Raw genomic sequence first — 16,542 nt, 5'->3', positions numbered from 1 at the left:
CTTGCTTAGCTGTGAAAGCTCCTTCATCAAGTGTCCAGTGTGTCTCCTCTGCATTTCTGCTTTGGAGATGTTTGTACCCTTTATAATAGCGCCATCTGCAGACAAATAAGTATTGGTAGTATTGAAAAAATAAAAAGAACGGAAATGAGTTTTGTCCTTTCAGCCTCCCCGTAGCCTATGTAGAAATTGCGGACAAAATATTGATATTTCGCTGATAGTCTTACTTCACAGCCAGCAATACAGCATAGCTGTAAAACGTCGAAATGGATTATCATCCTTACCTAACTAATGATTGCCTAATTCACATTTTCTCTTTTTTTCAAGAAGATGATTTAATTCGAGCATCAAGTGTCTGTAAGGTAAGAGAGTCACAAAAACTTGCGGAAGTAGAGGTATACAATCTGGGAATATAGTAAAACAGTTCTGAATATATTCTCTATTTTCTGTTATAATGTTCCACATATAGTTATTTTGTCAAGCGGTTGCTTTACTTTGAAACATCACGTTATTATTAGTTTGTAATATATGTTGATAGATTTATTTTAATAACTGGACTGGTGTGACAGCCGATCTTAACAACCCCATAACTTGTGGCTTTTTATCTAGGAATGGCAAGAAGCAGCAGAAACACCTTGGTTGTGGCGGTGAGTTTGAGGGTTTTACCCACTGATCAGTTTTACATACCCATGTCAGAATGAATAATATACTGGGTGGGTATGAGGTTGGTTTAGATATGGGTGAGGGTGGGTGACATGGCATTTTTCTTTCTTTCTTTATTTCACCTTTATTTAACCAGGTAGGCAAGTTGAGAACAAGTTCTCATTTACAACTGCGACCTGGCCAAGATAAAGCAAAGCAGTTCAACGCATACAACAACACAGAGTTACACATGGAGTAAAACAAACATACAGTCAATAATACAGTAGAAAAATAAGTCTATATACAATGTGAGCAAATGAGGTGAGATAAGGGAGGTAAAGGCAATAAATAGGCCATGGTGGCGAAGTAAATACAATATAGCAAGTAAAACACTGGAATGGTAGATTTGCAGTGGATGAATGTGCAAAGTAGAAATACTGGGGTGCAAAGGAGCAAAATAAATAAATAAATACAGTATGGGAAGAGGTAGTTGTTTGGGCTAATTATAGATGGGCTATGTACAGGTGCAGTAATCTGTGAGCTGCTCTGACAGATGGTGCTTAAAGCTAGAGAGGGAGATAAGTGTTTCCAGTTTCAGAGATTTTTGTAGTTCGTTCCAGTCATTGGCTGAGAACTGGAAGGAGAGGCGGCCAAAGGAGGAATTGGCTTTGGGGGTGACCAGTGAGATATACCTGCTGGAGCGCGTGCTACGGGTAGGTGCTGCTATGGTGACCAGCGAGCTGAGATAAGGTGGGACTTTACCTAGCAGGGTCTTGTAGATGACCTGGAGCCAGTGGGTTTTGCGACGAGTATGAAGTGAGGGCCAGCCAACGAGAGCATACAGGTCGCAGTGGTGGGTAGTATATGGGGCTTTGGTGACAAAACGGATGGCACTGTGATAGACTGCATCCAATTTATTGAGTAGGGTATTGGAGACTATTTTGTAAATGACATCGCCGAAGTCCAGGATAGGTAGGATGGTCAGTTTTACGAGGGTATCTTTGGCAGCATGAGTGAAGGATGCTTTGTTGCGAAATAGGAAGCCAATTCTAGATTTAACTTTGGATTGGAGATGTTTGATGTGAGTCTGGAAGGAGAGTTTACAGTCTAACCAGACACCTAGGTGTTTGTAGTTGTCCACATATTCTAAGTCAGAACCGTCCAGAGTAGTGATGCTGGACGGGCGGGCAGGTGCAGGCAGCAATCGGTTGAAGAGCATGCATTTAGTTTTACTTGTATTTAAGAGCAGTTGGAGGCCACGGAAGGAGTGTTGTATGGCATTGAAGCTTGTCTGGAGGGTTGTTAACACAGTGTCCAAAGAAGGGCCAGGAGTATACAGAATGGTGTCGTCTGCGTAGAAGTGGATCAGAGACTCACCAGCAGCAAGAGCGACATCATTGATGTATACAGAGAAGAGAGTCGGCCCAAGAATTGAACCCTGTGGCACCCCCATAGAGACTGCCAGAGGCCCGGACAACAGGCCCTCCGATTTGACACATTGAACTCTATCAGAGAAGTAGTGGCTGAACCAGGCGAGGCAATCATTTGAGAAACCAAGGCTGTTGAGTCTGCCGATGAGGATGTGGTGATTGACAGAGTCGAAAGCCTTGGCCAGGTCAATGAATACGGCTGCACAGTATTGTTTCTTATCGATGGCGGTTAAGATATCATTTAGGACTTTGAGCGTGGCTGAGGTGCACCCATGACCAGCTCTGAAACCAGATTGCATACCGGAGAAGGTACGGTGGGATTCGAAATGGTCGATAATCTGTTTGTTAACTTGGCTTTCGAAGACCTTAGAAAGGCAGAGTAGGATAGATATAGGTCTGTAGCAGTTTGGGTCAAGAGTGTCCCCCCCTTTGAAGAGGGGGATGACCGCAGCTGCTTTCAAATCTTTGGGAATCTCAGACGACATGAAAGAGAGGTTGAACAGGCTAGTAATAGGGGTTGCAACAATTTCGGCAGATCATTTTAGAAAGAAAGGGTCCAGATTTTCTAGCCCGGCTGATTTGTAGGGGTCCAGATTTTGCAGCTCTTTCAGGACATCAGCTGACTGGATTTGGGAGAAGGAGAAATGGGGAAGGTTTAGGCGAGTTGTTGTGAGGGGTGCAGTGCTGTTGACCGGGGTAGGGGTAGCCAGGTGGAAAGCATGGCCAGCCGTAGAAAAATGCTTATTGAAATTCTCAATTATAGTGGATTTATCGGTGGTGATAGAGTTTCCTATCCTCAGTGCAGTGGGCAGTTGGGAGGAGGTGCTCTTATTCTCCATGGACTTTACAGTGTCCCAGAACTTTTTTGAGTTTGTGTTGCAGGAAGCAAATTTCTGCTTGAAAAAGCTAGCCTTGGCTTTTCTAACTGCCTGTGTATATTGGTTTCTAACTTCCCTGAAAAGTTGCATATCACGGGGGCTGTTCGATGATAATGTAGAACGCCACAGGATGTTTTTGTGTTGGTTAAGGGCACTCCGGTCTGGAGAGAACCAAGGGCTATATCTGTTTCTTGTTCTAAATTGTTTGAATGGGGCATGCTTATTTAAGATGGTGAGGAAGGCATTTAAAAAAATAACCAGGCATCCTCTACTGACGGGATGAGGTCAATATCCTTCCAGGATACCCGGGCCAGGTCGATTAGAAAGGCCTGCTCGCTGAAGTGTTTCAGGGAGCGTTTGACAGTGATGAGTGGAGGTCGTTTGACCGCTGACCCATTACGGATGCAGGCAATGAGGCAGTGATCGCTGAGATCTTGGTTGAAAACAGCAGAGGTGTATTTAGAGGGCAAGTTGGTTAGGATGATATCTATGAGGGTGCCCGTGTTTACGGCTTTGGGGTTGTACCTGGTAGGTTCATTGATAATTTGTGAGATTGAGGGCATCAAGCTTAGATTGTAGGATGGCTGGGGTGTTAAGCATGTCCCAGTTTAGGTCACCTAGCAGCACGAGCTCTGAAGATAGATGGGGGGCAATCAGTTCACATATGGTGTCCAGAGCACAGCTGGGGGCAGAGGGTGGTCTATAGCAAGCGGCAATGGTGAGAGACTTGTTTTTAGAAAGGTGTTTTTTTTAAAGTAGAAGTTCAAATTGTTTGGGTACAGACCTGGATAGTAGGACAGAACTCTGCAGTAGATTGCAACACTGCACCCTTTGGCCGTTCTATCTTGTCTGAAAATGCTGTAGTTAGGGATGGAGATTTCAGAGTTTTTGGTGGTCTTCCTAAGCCAGGATTCAGACACGGCTAGGACATCCGGGTTGGCAGAGTGTGCTAAAGCCGTGAATAAAACAAACTTAGGGAGGAGGCTTCTAATGTTAACATGCACGAAACCAAGGCTATTGCGGTTACAGAAGTCATCATAAGAGAGCGCCTGGGGAATAGGAGTGGAGCAAGGCACTGCAGGGCCTGGATTCACCTCTACATCGCCAGAGGAACAGAGGAGGAGTAGGATAAGGGTACGGCTAAAAGCTATGAGAATTGGTCGTCTAGGACGTCCGGAACAGAGAGTAAAAGGAGCAGGTTTCTGGGGGCGATAAAATAGCTTCAAGGTATAATGTACAGACAAAGGTATGGTAGGATGAGAATACAGTGGAGGTAAACCTAGCCATTGAGTGATGATGAGAGAGATATTGATGTGGTCAGCTGCATCATATTTGAAGTACAGTGCCTTCGGGAAAGTATTCAAAGTAAAAATACCCCTTTACCTTTTCCACATTATGTTAGGTTACAGCCTTATTCTAAAATTAATTCAATTGTTTTTTTCCCTCATCAATATACACACAATATCCCATAATGACAAAGCAAAAACAGGTTATTAGAAATGTTTTCAAATGTTTTTTAAAATTATTATAACGGGAATATCACATTTACAATAGTCTCTCAGAGATGTTCGATTGTGTTCAATTCCAGGCTCTGGCTGCGCCACTCAAGGACGTTCAGAGATGTGTATTGAAGCCACTCCTGCATTGTCTTGGCTGTGTGCTTAGGGTCGTTGTCCTGTTGGAAGGTGAACCTTTGCCCCAGTCTGAGGTCCGGAACGCTCTGGAACAGGTTTTCTATCAAGGATCTCTCTGTACTTTTCTCCGTTCATCTTTGCCTCAATCCTGACTAGTCTCCCAGTCCCTGCTGCTAAAAACATCCCCACAGCATGATACTACTGCCACCACCATGCTTCACTGTAGGGATGGCGCCAGGTTTCCTCTAGACGTGACGCTTGGCATTCAGGCCAAAAAGTTTAATCTTGGTTTCATCAGACCAGAGCATCTTGTTTCTCATGGTCTGAGAGTCTTTAGGTGACTTCTAGCAAACTCCAAGCGTGCTGTCATGTGCCTTTTAGTGAGGAATGGCTTTTGTCTGGGACTCTACCATAAAGGCCTGATTGGTGGAGTGCTGCAGAGATGGTTGTCTTTCTGGAAGGTTCTCCCATCTCCACAGAGGAACTCTAGAGCTCTGTCAGATTGACCATCGGGTTCTTGGTCACCTCCCTCTTGGTCACCTCCCCCGATTGCTCAGTTTGGCCGGGGGGCCAGCTCTAGGAAGAGTTTTGGTGGTTCAAAACGTCTTCCATTTAAGAACGATGGAGGCCATTGTGTTCTTGGGAACCTTCAATGCTGCAGAAATGTTTTGGTACACTTCCCCAGATCTGTGCCTGAACACAATCCTATCTCAGAGCTCTACGGACAATTCCTTCGACTTCATGGCTTGGTTTTTGCTCTGACATGCCCCGTCAACTGTGGGACCTTATATAGACAGGTGTATGCCTTTCCAAATCATGTCCAATCAATTGAATTTACCACAGGTTGTAGAAACATCTAAATGATGATCAATAGAAACAGGATGCACCTGAGCTCAATTTCGAGTCTCATAGCTAAGGGTCTGAATACTTATGTAAATAATGTATTTCAGTTTTTTTATTTTAATACATTTCTAATATTTTTTTTACTTTGTCATTATGGGGTATTGTTAGTAGATTGTAGATTTTATTTGATCCATTTTAGACTAAGGCTGTAATGAAACAAAGAGTCAAGGGGTCTGAATACTTTCCAAAGGCACTGTATATTCTATATAACACGTGTATATAATAATAACTGTATATTAATGCCTAGTAATCTATCCCCGCAGAGAAATGTGTCTGCAGCATTGGGGTTTCTGTAACATTGCGGTGCTGGGCTCTGAACATGGGAAGCAGGCTTGGAAGAGCTACTTCCTGCGTCGCTCTCACCTGGAGCTGAAGATGACCAAGGGCAGATCCGGTGGGGACTACACCTGTAAAAGCTTGAGGGGACACACAGGTGAGCATACTCTTTCTTTAGAAAGGATGGAACTGTCTATGGAAACAGTATTTAGTATGGCCTACAACATCTATATCTTCCAGGCAGGGTGGTTGGGTGTGTGTACCTGTCAGGGAACTCTCCCCAGCTCCCTGACTTCTGGAGCTCCACCCCTACTGTCTGCAGTTCATCCTCAGATGGTACAGTCCGTGCCTGGGATGTCCAGCAGGTGAAAACAATACTGCCCTTTTATACTTATTACGAGGCTTTATTTACCAGTCTTCAGAGCACTTTACATTGTATGTAGGCTACTCATCCTACCCTCCACCAAGGTGTAGCACCCACTTCAGTAGCCATATTATATGGTCTACTGGTCTACACAAAGAAGGATTTGCAGTTAGCACTTAGGAAATGGTGTTTCCTTTTCCCCTTTTAACCAGGGGGTACAGCTGTGGTGCAGTCCTGTTCAGAGTCCTCTGACTGGGATGGTAGCTGACGGTGGGCATGGTGGGGTCATCACGTCAGATTCCACAGGGCTGCTCAAAGCCTGGGATGGTCAGAGTGGACAGGAGATGTCCTTCTACTCCTCAGCATCCCCACAGTGCACCTTACTGCCCTACAGTGTAGAAGACAGCTCTTTTCTCTCAGTGAGTACCCAAACAGCCAACCATGTCTGGTTGGTTGTCAGATCAATATCTGACTGACACATAATACATCATATTTTTCCTTTTCACCAGGTGGGGACCAGTCAAGGCTCTGTCCATACTCTGACTAGCCCCTCACTGTCAAAGCTGTCCACTCTGGTGGTGTGTGACACATTCAAAGTAAACCTACTCCTGGCATCGCCAGACAAGAAATGGATCCTAGCTGGAACTACAGAGAATATGGATATGAGTCCAAAGGTAATTGTAACAATTGACATGTTTGTCTATAATAATTATTATGAATCCCAGAAGTCCTGAAAAGTAGTAATGTTTCATCTTTGTTCAAATATGTATTGTGTTGTTTGACTGGCAGGTGTTGTCCAGTCAGAGTGTGACGTGTCCCTCTGAGGAGGAGGATCCTCTGTGCCAGTGTCTGCCTGTCTCAGGCTGCAGTGCTGCTGCCTTCCTGCCCTCCCAGCCGGCCAGACTGGCCACGGTCCACTGCAAGGACAACTCACACTCAAACATGCATCACAACAAGGTCCTCTCTGTGTTCGACATCATCATAAAAAAGACCCGATTCAAGACAGAGATCCAGGGTAAAGTGTCAAGTTGAGACGTTTTAATATCTTCATCTATTTAGATGATCAATACCTGTTACGTTAGCAAGCTTGTCCCCATGTGTCATTTTGTCAGTTGTACTCATTTTTGTGGTTATGCTAGAAATGGAGATTTGGCCTAACTTTCACAGATGTTCTACTATTTCAGTTGAGCAGGTGGAGAAATTCGAGTTGGTATTTGAGGGCAGGACTTCGGACATCCTTCTGGAGGGCAAGGGAAGCAGCACTCTGGTTGTAGCTGCTCACAGAGAGCTGAAGGTCTACACTGTGAAAGGAGAACTCATCTGTAGCTTCAAGGACCATACTGAACCTATCTGCTCTATTTGTGTGGTATGCTTTTCACTCTTATCGTGCGTATGGACTACTGATAATAGTAATTACGCATTGGAATTTATATATTGGAGTTCAAAGCGCTATACATAGAATGGGGAAAACTGCAGTGTTCTAGATAATTATATTTTGCCCTTGATTTATTTTTTAAATAGTTTGGCTCTTATTTAGCAGAATATCCCTTGGGATATAGACCTTGTGGTAAGAGTGTGTGGGAATTGACATTTAAGGTTATATGGTGCTCGGGGAAAGGCTGTCCATGAAATTGATCCTAAAAGTGAGGCTTTTCTCTCAGGATAGTTTCCGTGTAGTCACTGCTTCTCGGGACCTGTCCTTAAGAGTTCTGACGTGGAAAACTGACAGAGACAAAGGGCTCACACTGGAAAGTCGATACCACTTACTGGGAGGCTCTCACTCCATGTCCAGGTACAGAAAGACATTTCCGTCCGTCAAGGAAACAAATGGTACATTCCGGCTCTGTATTTTAAAGTTGGATTGTTATAATGTAGTAGTGAACTGATGTACATTTCATGTCTTGTGTTGACAGAGGGTTCAGTTATGTGGCTTGTGACTACTCAACCATTGTGGCTTCAGTGGAAGCAGTGGATGGGAAGGATGTCCTGAAGGCCTACTCTTTCAACTCCTGAGCAACACTGTCCTCTAGGAGGACTTCGCAGGTACTACAGTCGTTAGCATCAGTCACTAACAATTAATTGTGCACGTTTCTGAGTAGTTTAATCACTGATGTTGTGCCTTGCCTTTACAATCCCCTCTGTTTATGGGATATACATTGTAATCAAGATTTATCGCAGATGTGTTTATGTTATGCAAAGCATGAACATGCAAGTATGAAGGGGAAAAACATTGCAGTTTGCTGTGCCATGATACTTTATTTTTTGTGTAATAACACATTTCTGTACAGGAATGAATGGTTATAATCACTTAGCTGGCTTTATGTGGAGCTTAGGTATTTAAATCCCTGTGTTGGATGTTGCATGTTCAATATAACCTAAATCTTTAGGGCACATACTGTAACAAATACTGCTCCTTGATCTTCTTAACGAAACCAAACTGACAATTTATTTTTAACTCTCAAATAAACTGCATTTTCTTGGGTCTGCATTTGAACTGTACAATACAGAAGTAAACAATGGAAAGTGATCTTTCGTATACAATACACTTACTGTACAATACTTAATGACAAAAATATTGTGTGTGAAAAACTATCCAAACTGCACAGGAAGGCACAACATATGTTTTAATATAGCAAGGGATGGTCTGGGACAGAATACACAAGGTTTATGGGATCAGTACAGTAGGGATGGGCGCCATATCTGGTACCTCATCCTCCTCTATGGCAATAAACCTCATGTCGTGTAGGACCAGCCTAAGGATCTCTGTCATGGCCGGATACACCGCTGAGCCTTTTCCCATCTGTGGAGAGTCAGAACGGTTGAGATACCCATTGAATATATATATTTTTTTAACTGTGCCGCGGTTTAAAAAGGAGAACCCTACATCATCTAGTGTTCTACCTTTGTGAAAGCCTTGATGGTGCGCTCCAGGAAAGCAGCCTCCACCTCCTCTGGAATTGTGAGAACATGAGCCATACAGTCCAGAATGCACACTAACATCTCCCTGGGAGCCTGGAGGGGATGTGGTTGAATAGAATAGAATACAACTTTATTGTCCATTGCTTAGAACTAAAATGTGTCTTCTGCCTTTCACAACACCCCCAGATACACACACATCCTTTGGATGAAGAGCAACTGTGGGCATTAAGTGCCTTGCAGGAGATCGTACATGGGATCAAAGACCAGCACCCTCTTAGCTGCCAGTTCCATTCCCATTTTGTGTTGCCTGGCCCACGGCTTGTACCAGCAACCTCTAGGCTACTGCCACCCTGAATGAGTTGGTTAACTGAACAGAAGTAGTCAGTAGAAATGAATTTCATACAGTATGGAGCTATTTATGATTGGGTCCAGAGTGAGAAGCTCAGTTGGTAGAGCATGGCACTTGCAACGCCAGGGTTGTGGGTTCGATTCCCACGGGGGACCAGTACGAACAAATATGAAAATGTATGAACTCTACTGTAAGTCACTCTAGATAAGTGTCTGCTAAATGACAAATGTACAGTACCAGTCAAAGTTTGGACACCCCTACTCATTCTAGGGTTTTTCTTTATTTTTACTATTTTCTACGAGGTACTGTAGAACAGTAGTGAAGACATCAAACTATGAAATAACCCTTATGGAATCATGTAGTAACCAACAAAGTGTTAAACAAATGAAAATAGTTCATATTTTAGATTCTTCAAAGTAGCTTCCCTTTGCCCTTTGCCCTTGACAGCTTTGCACACTCTTGGTATTCTCTCAACCAGCTTCATGAGGAATGCTTTTCGAACAGTCTTGAAGGAGTTCCCACATATGCTGAGCACTTGTTGGCTGCTTTTCCTTCACTCTGCGGTCCAACTCTTCCCATACCATCTCAATTGGGTTGAGGTCGGGTGATTGTGGAGTCCAGGTCTTCTGATGCAGCACTCCATCACTCTCCTCCTTGGTCAAATAGCCCTTACACAGCCTGGAGGTGTTTTGGGTTATTGTCCTGTTGAAAAATAAATGATTCTCCCACTAAGCGCAAACCAGATGGGATGGCGTATCGCTGCAGAATGCTGTGGTAGCCATGCTGGTTAAGTGTGCCTTGAATTCTAAATAAATCATTGACAGTGTCACCAGCAAAGCATCCCCACACCATCACACCTCCTCCATGCTTCACGGTGGGAACCACACATGCAGAGATCATCCGTTCACCTACTCTGCATCTCACAAAGACACGGCGGTTGGAACCAAAAATCTCAAATTTGGACTCATCAGAACAAAGGACAGATTCCCACCGGTCTAATGTCCATTGCTCGTGTTTCTTGGCCTAAGCAAGTCTCTTCTTCTTATTGGTGTCCTTTAGTAGTGGTTTCTTTGCAGCAATTCGACCATGAAGGCCTGATTCACGCAGTCTCCTCTGAACAGTTCATGTTGAGATGTATCTCTTACTTGAACTCTGTAGCATTTATTTGGGCTGCAATCTGAGGTGCAGTTAATTCTAATGAACGTATCCTCTGCAGCAAAGATAACTCTGGGTCATCCTTTCCTGTGGCGGTCCTCATGAGAGCCAGTTTCATCATAGAGCTTGATGGTTTTTGCGACTGCACTTGAAGGAACTTTCAAAGTTCTTGAAATGTTCCGTATTGACTGACCTTCATGTCTTAAAGTAATGATGGACTGCCATTTCTCTTTCCTTATTTGAGCTGTTCTTGCCTAAATATGGACTTGGTCTTTTATCAAATAGGGCTATCTTCTGTATACCACTCCTACCTTGTCACAACACAACTGATTGGCTCAAATGCATTAAGAAGGAAAGAAATTCCACAAATTAACTTTTAAAAAGGCACAACTGTTAATTGAAATGCATTCCAGGTGACTAACTCATGAAGCTGGTTGAGAGAATGCCAAGTGTGTGCAAAGCTGTCATCAAGGCAAAGGGTGGCTTTTTTGAAGAATCTCAAATATAAAATATATTTTGATTTGTTTAACACATTTTTTGGTTACTACATGATTCCATATGTGTTATTTCATAGTTTTGATGTATTTACTGTTATTCTACAATGTAGAAAAGAGAACAAATAAAGAAAAATCCTTCAATGAGTATGTGTCCAAACTTTTGACTGGTACTGTAAATGTAATGGCCTACAGTAAGTGCTGCTGACCTGGTCCAGTGGTTTGAAGACAGCCTCTGAGTTTGCAGGGTCACTGTTGTTATGGTCCAGATTCTGTACATCCTCAGCGGAGATGACTGGCTCCTTCAGCTGCTCCAGCCAGGTCCACATCAGCCCAGACAGCACAAACGGGTCCTTCTCCAATGTACACAGCCTCTCCCATGCCCCTCCCATGTTCAACTCTGACTGCAAAAACACACAGAATACACAATCAGTGTCACCAAAACCCACATCAGGTGTAGTGGCGCTAATAATCTAATGCCACTCCAGTATTAAATTTCAAACCTCTATAAACTCCAGTATTAAATTTCAAACCTCTATACATTTATTTTATGTACAAACGTAGTTGTCAGATATTGTTCAGGTAAACAGGATTAGTCAATTGTGCTATGCTACTCTATTACTACCACCACACGTCTGACTAGACTATTTCAATATATTATATTGTATGTACAGTATTCCAAAAGGTAGATACAGTATTTGAATAACAATGGTGTTGAATATGAAGTTCGTACCTGCCAGGCTTGTAGTCTCTCCCTGTGCTCCTCCTCGCCGTCCAGCTCCAGATCCACAGCCAGGGCCTGGGCCACCAGCAGCTGCCTGGCCTCCTTGGACAGCTCTGTCTGGATGGTGATGAAGGGCACCTCTGACTCCTCTATCTGAGACACATCACCATTGTTCGCTAACTTGTCCCTCTGCTCCTCCTTCCACCTGAACAACATGCTGCTATACCCTTTCTTCTCGGGGTTGTACTCGGACTCGCTGCGCTGGCAGGCTTTCTGTGTCTTCTTTAGGAGCGGTGATCCCTCTGCGAGGCTCTTCTGCTCCCAGAGGGAACCATCTTGGGAGCCGTAGGTGGTGGTTATTTGCCTGGGCCCCATGGGTCTGCCTGTGGCCGGGGTCCTAGGCAGGGAGTTCAGGGAGGGAGAACAGGCCACAGACATGTTGCAAGCGGACAGCGAGTTGGAGAGGGGTAGGGTCGGCAGGTTCAGCTCAGAGCCCAGCCTCCGCAGGTCCGACTCGCTGTAGCTCAGGCTCTTGCGGTGGTAGAACAGGGGCGGTTCGTTGGCGTGCCGGGGTTTGGTTGGGGGTCCCGGTAATCGGGGCTGCCCTCCGAGGCCGCCTCCCCCGAAGCTTCCCTTGGTGAATCCAAAGTCACGATAGCGCTCAAACTCTATCTCCTCCTCGGCCGTCATGTCAGGGATGTCCAGCATGTCCTCCTCGATGACCTGCCGGTTCTCAGCGATGTCCAGCAGCAGCTTGCAGATCACCTGGATGATCTTGGGCAAGTGCCTGAGCTCCCGCCGCTCATAGCCATGCAGCATGTGTCCCTGGCGGGTCAGGAACTGGGACAGGGTGATGGGGTTAGTCCTGGGCTCAGCGCAGGAGAAGATACTCCTGACAGGGACCAGGAACTGGGCAAACTCCCGCACGCAATACAGCTGACCTCTGGTCTGGATGGAGTTGGGTCGTTTGGAACGCACAAACACGATGGCCTGGTCAGCGGTCATCCTGGTGGCGAAGACCAGGTAACACGCTAACAACACACCTGATGGAAGACAGTGGCAAAACCATTAGCGAGAGGGTCAGTCATGTGACCACAAAGCATAATCATTCGATTAATAATACAACTTTTTTGTGTCCTATACATTACCTGTTCTTCCCAGACCAGCATGACAGTGGACAGCCATTTTCCCCTCCTGCATCGCAAAGGACATGACCTTCACCATGTCAAGGATGGATGTGAGGGAGGCCACCCCATAGTCATTCCAACCAAAGTTGTAGAAATATACTGGAATATAAGGGCAGTCATTATTTAACCATTCACACAGTAAATTTGCCTTGGCTCCCATCAGTTTTTCTCATTGTAGAGGAATGGTCATAGACTTACTGTTGTTCTCCATGAAGACCTCGGGTTGGTAGGAGAATCCACTCTCTGATTCCAGTGCATTGGGACCACAGCTGGCGTGTTCCCCAGGTCTCTGCAGGTTTATCACTGTCTTCAGGCCACATCTACACAGACAAACACAAACAATTAATAACACATAAATGTATTTATTTGATCTATACTAGGAGCATTGAATTGACTTATGGCGACAGCAAACCCTGAAATAAAATATGGTGTTACCTTTTAAATTGGTCAATAATGTTGTACTTTTCTATTAATACAGTAGAGGGCCTGGCCATGGCAAGTAGGTTTTCCGTGACCCTGAAAGGAAAGACATGTTTCTACATTAAACTTACGGGTATAATCCACTTACATTCAACATTTTTATAAAGCCTTTCTAATTCCTACCAGGAGGAGTAGAGGCCTTTGATGGCTTGCTTGTCCTCGCTCCAGCGGTCAGGGTTCTCATACTTGCAGTTCTGACCTCCACACCCTATGGAGCATTGTGTGGCCCCAGGGATGACGTGACGTATCACCTCCCCCACCAACGTGTACTTCGACTGGGGTGTCCTGACTGGGGGTACGCATGGAGGGTTGGGGGGGTTTGAAAGGAGACAGGAGGGGTGTTGTAAAACAATGTCCTCTCATTTCAACCAGCTGACCTCAGCAGTTTACATTCAGAATTATATTTTATGTTGCAGTCTGGAAAGAACTGATACTTCAATGAACTACCATACATGTACGTTTTGACTAGTGGATAATCAATGTAATAAAGTGTACACTAGTGTTTCTTACTGAAACAAACTGCAGTGACAATATCTGTGATTAGCACATTGTAAAGAAGTGGTGTCAAGCTTAACTATGAGATGTTCCCAATGTAAAGAAGGAGTGTCAAGCTTAACTATGAGTTGTTCCCAATATAAAGAAGTAGTGTTAAGCTTAACTGAGGTGTTCACATTGTAAAGAAGTAGTGTCACGCTTAACTATGAGGTGTTCCCAATGTAAAGAAGTGGTGTCAAGCTTAACTATGAGGTGTTCCCAATGTAAAGAAGTAGTGTCAAGCTTAACTATGAGATGTTCCTAATGTAAAGAAGTAGTGTCAAGCTTAACTATGAGTTGTTCCCAATATAAAGAAGTAGTGTTAAGCTTAACTGAGGTGTTCACATTGTAAAGAAGTAGTGTCAAGCTTAACTATGAAATGTTCAGCAGGGAGTGTGCCATCTACAGCAAGCTAATCTGTCGTCTGGCACACACCACAAGGCTTAACAGTATTACAATAAAAATAGCAACGCAACACCCTGTTCAAACTCTCTTCAAATCGGTTGATAAATGATATTAGTTAACGGTACTACATGATCCTTTATGTTAGAAATGTGAGTAATGATATAGTGTAGGCATACCTGACTCCATGAGGGGGTAGGGGACTCCACTGCTTGTCTGAGGGTGGAGTGTTGTATGACTGAATTCTCAAGCAAACCTCCACTGCCATGGCAGTGCCTTGGGACACACACTCACGTTAGTCTAAGACAAAACCTCATTTACATTTCATAGTAGTGAAATAGTGTGGTAGGTCCTTATATTGATCAGTTTACGACGCTACATTGTAAAAAAAAACATACTGGAAGCAGTTACCTGTAAGTTACTGTAAAAACAAGTACAGTGTGTTACTGTAAATTCCAAAGAAAGCACTTCTTTACAGTAATGTACTGTTAAACCAAAGTTTATTTGGAATTTACAGTAACATACTGTACTTTTTTACAGTAATTTACGTTTTTTTTTACAGTGTACACACAATCAGAGAGCAGTGTCAGCTGTCAAAGATGAAAATCCAAGATGACCTAGGTGAGATCAACCATTATAATCCATAATGTAATAATCCATTTAGGAATTGGAACATGGCTAGATGGTGCCTACCTACATCATACAGCAACCTCCCAATAAAGTATCCTCAGCACGTTTACCTGAAGCAAAACGATTGTTGAGTTAGTGATTGTCAGCATCTTCAGACATCAACATAAAACTACTCCACTTTCCCACGTTGGACCACTGACGCAGCAATGTCCTCAAATGCTTTCTTTCTCCGTTTTGGTAGTCCTGCACCACCTCGGGTCTTCAGTTAATTCAGTGCAGATTATCTTTGTAAATTAGGGTGGGGCAACAACACCATCCACTTCATCTTTTATGTTCACCAGGAACAGGCATTTTGCTTCAGCCATAGGAATACAGTACCCTGGCCTGGCCTCCACTGTGAGGTGTCAGAGAAAGGAGGACCATCAGAGGTGTAGGTTCATCTGTAGCATGGCTCTGAATGGTAACACACCTCACTCCTCATTCGTTGGACATGTACTGAACCTAGCTCCATTCCTGACTCCTCCCTCCGGATTAACCCACTAATCTCATTGCTGTAGAAGTAGGTTCAAGAGGCAAAGGCCCCCGTGGCCACTTCACCTCACAGTAGAGCAAAAAATGACTGATCATCTCTGACCATCTGTTTGAACTCCCTTCAGTTGATAAGCACAATGAGATAATATTTGTTTGACATTTCATTACTGGCTCCGGGATCAATCAGCCAGAGATATCATGTGATCAGAAATCAATACATCCAATTTTACCTCGGTCCGAATGGAAAAATCTCCCCAAACAATACAAAATATTATTTTAGGGGCCAGTCATCCCTTTCCCCGTTGAGAGAACAAAATTCCTCTCTGCCTTACGGTATCCAGAGGACTGACTACTGCAACGTGTGTTAGATACCAAACATGGGTGCAATAGTGTTATTCTGAGAACTTTGATGTCATCTATATGGATATGTGAGGTTTAATATGCTGTATGTCTATGGCCATCTGTATCTGTATTCAGATATTCTGTTCAGAGTAAACCTCTATTGTACTCAGACTTCCCCCTCAGGCCATCACACTTAGGTGTGACCCCCTTCCTAGAGAATGTTAGCTGGTTTGATCTGATTGGCTATCATAGTTGTATTACTTCTGATTTGGTCTGTGGTTGGTCAACAACTGATTTCAAATACAAACAGGTCAAATGGTATAAAAGTAATGGTTGACCATTGTTCTGTCTCTTTTTGCTCTTGTCCACTATATGGAAAAGGTTGTATGTAAAATGCTCCGCACTACAATACCAAAATATGAACTGTAATCTCATGGAATCATTCAGGGTGCTATGCTGTACTGTATATATATATATATATATATTATATATGTACAAGTTACAGTACATTTGTTTGTTTGATGTGAATAACAACCTAACTGAAGCAGCTATCATTAACTGTGACATCCAGTCTCAGATACTGCGGAGTAGCCTGAATGACATAGGAAGCACTGTCAAGTTAGCTCCTGATTGGATTACCTGAGGTACGTGAAAGCTGATTATGTATACAT

At 43.8% G+C, this 16,542-nt stretch overlaps 2 protein-coding genes across 2 annotated transcripts; one reads left to right on the top strand and one right to left on the bottom strand.

The window, feature by feature from the left end:
* Window positions 1-145: 145 nt before the first annotated feature.
* fbxw12 (F-box and WD repeat domain containing 12) lies at window positions 146-8,608 on the top strand. The gene is made up of 10 exons (XM_071371136.1): window positions 146-359; window positions 607-644; window positions 5,748-5,917; window positions 6,001-6,125; window positions 6,337-6,543; window positions 6,634-6,798; window positions 6,914-7,139; window positions 7,309-7,490; window positions 7,786-7,916; window positions 8,038-8,608. The coding sequence occupies exons 1-10, from the start codon at window positions 264-266 to the stop codon at window positions 8,135-8,137; spliced, it is 1,440 nt and encodes a 479-aa protein (XP_071227237.1). The 5' UTR covers window positions 146-263; the 3' UTR covers window positions 8,138-8,608.
* A 122-nt stretch (window positions 8,609-8,730) lies between these two features.
* On the bottom strand, window positions 8,731-15,922 carry ptpdc1b (protein tyrosine phosphatase domain containing 1b). Its single transcript, XM_071371134.1, has 10 exons — window positions 15,109-15,922; window positions 14,548-14,644; window positions 13,556-13,721; window positions 13,388-13,468; window positions 13,151-13,272; window positions 12,914-13,051; window positions 11,775-12,808; window positions 11,251-11,445; window positions 9,026-9,136; window positions 8,731-8,924 (listed from the first exon to the last, which is right to left on the bottom strand). Exons 2-10 carry the CDS (start codon window positions 14,555-14,557, stop codon window positions 8,790-8,792), a joined length of 1,992 nt encoding a protein of 663 aa, XP_071227235.1. The 5' UTR covers window positions 14,558-14,644; window positions 15,109-15,922; the 3' UTR covers window positions 8,731-8,789.
* Window positions 15,923-16,542: the final 620 nt, after the last annotated feature.

Source organism: Salvelinus alpinus, chromosome 28, assembly GCF_045679555.1.
Source record: "Salvelinus alpinus chromosome 28, SLU_Salpinus.1, whole genome shotgun sequence".
NCBI lineage: Eukaryota > Metazoa > Chordata > Actinopteri > Salmoniformes > Salmonidae > Salvelinus > Salvelinus alpinus.
Note: the sequence above shows the minus strand (reverse complement) of the source record. Positions and strands in the feature narration are given on the sequence as shown.

What these genes read in the sequence shown, in the direction of transcription:
- fbxw12 (XM_071371136.1), top strand. Translation starts at nt 264, where the DNA reads ATGGATTATCATCCTTACCTAACTAATGATTGCCTAATTCACATTTTC. An exon ending in ATTCAAGACAGAGATCCAGG is followed by an intron (nt 7,140 to 7,308) that starts GTAAAGTGTCAA and finishes CTACTATTTCAG; the next exon opens with TTGAGCAGGTGGAGAAATTC. An exon ending in CTATCTGCTCTATTTGTGTG is followed by an intron (nt 7,491 to 7,785) that starts GTATGCTTTTCA and finishes CTTTTCTCTCAG; the next exon opens with GATAGTTTCCGTGTAGTCAC.
- ptpdc1b (XM_071371134.1), bottom strand. An exon ending in AAAGGCCTCTACTCCTCCTG is followed by an intron (nt 13,469 to 13,555) that starts GTAGGAATTAGA and finishes CTTTCCTTTCAG; the next exon opens with GGTCACGGAAAACCTACTTG. An exon ending in TCTTCAAACCACTGGACCAG is followed by an intron (nt 9,137 to 11,250) that starts GTCAGCAGCACT and finishes CATCCCCTCCAG; the next exon opens with GCTCCCAGGGAGATGTTAGT.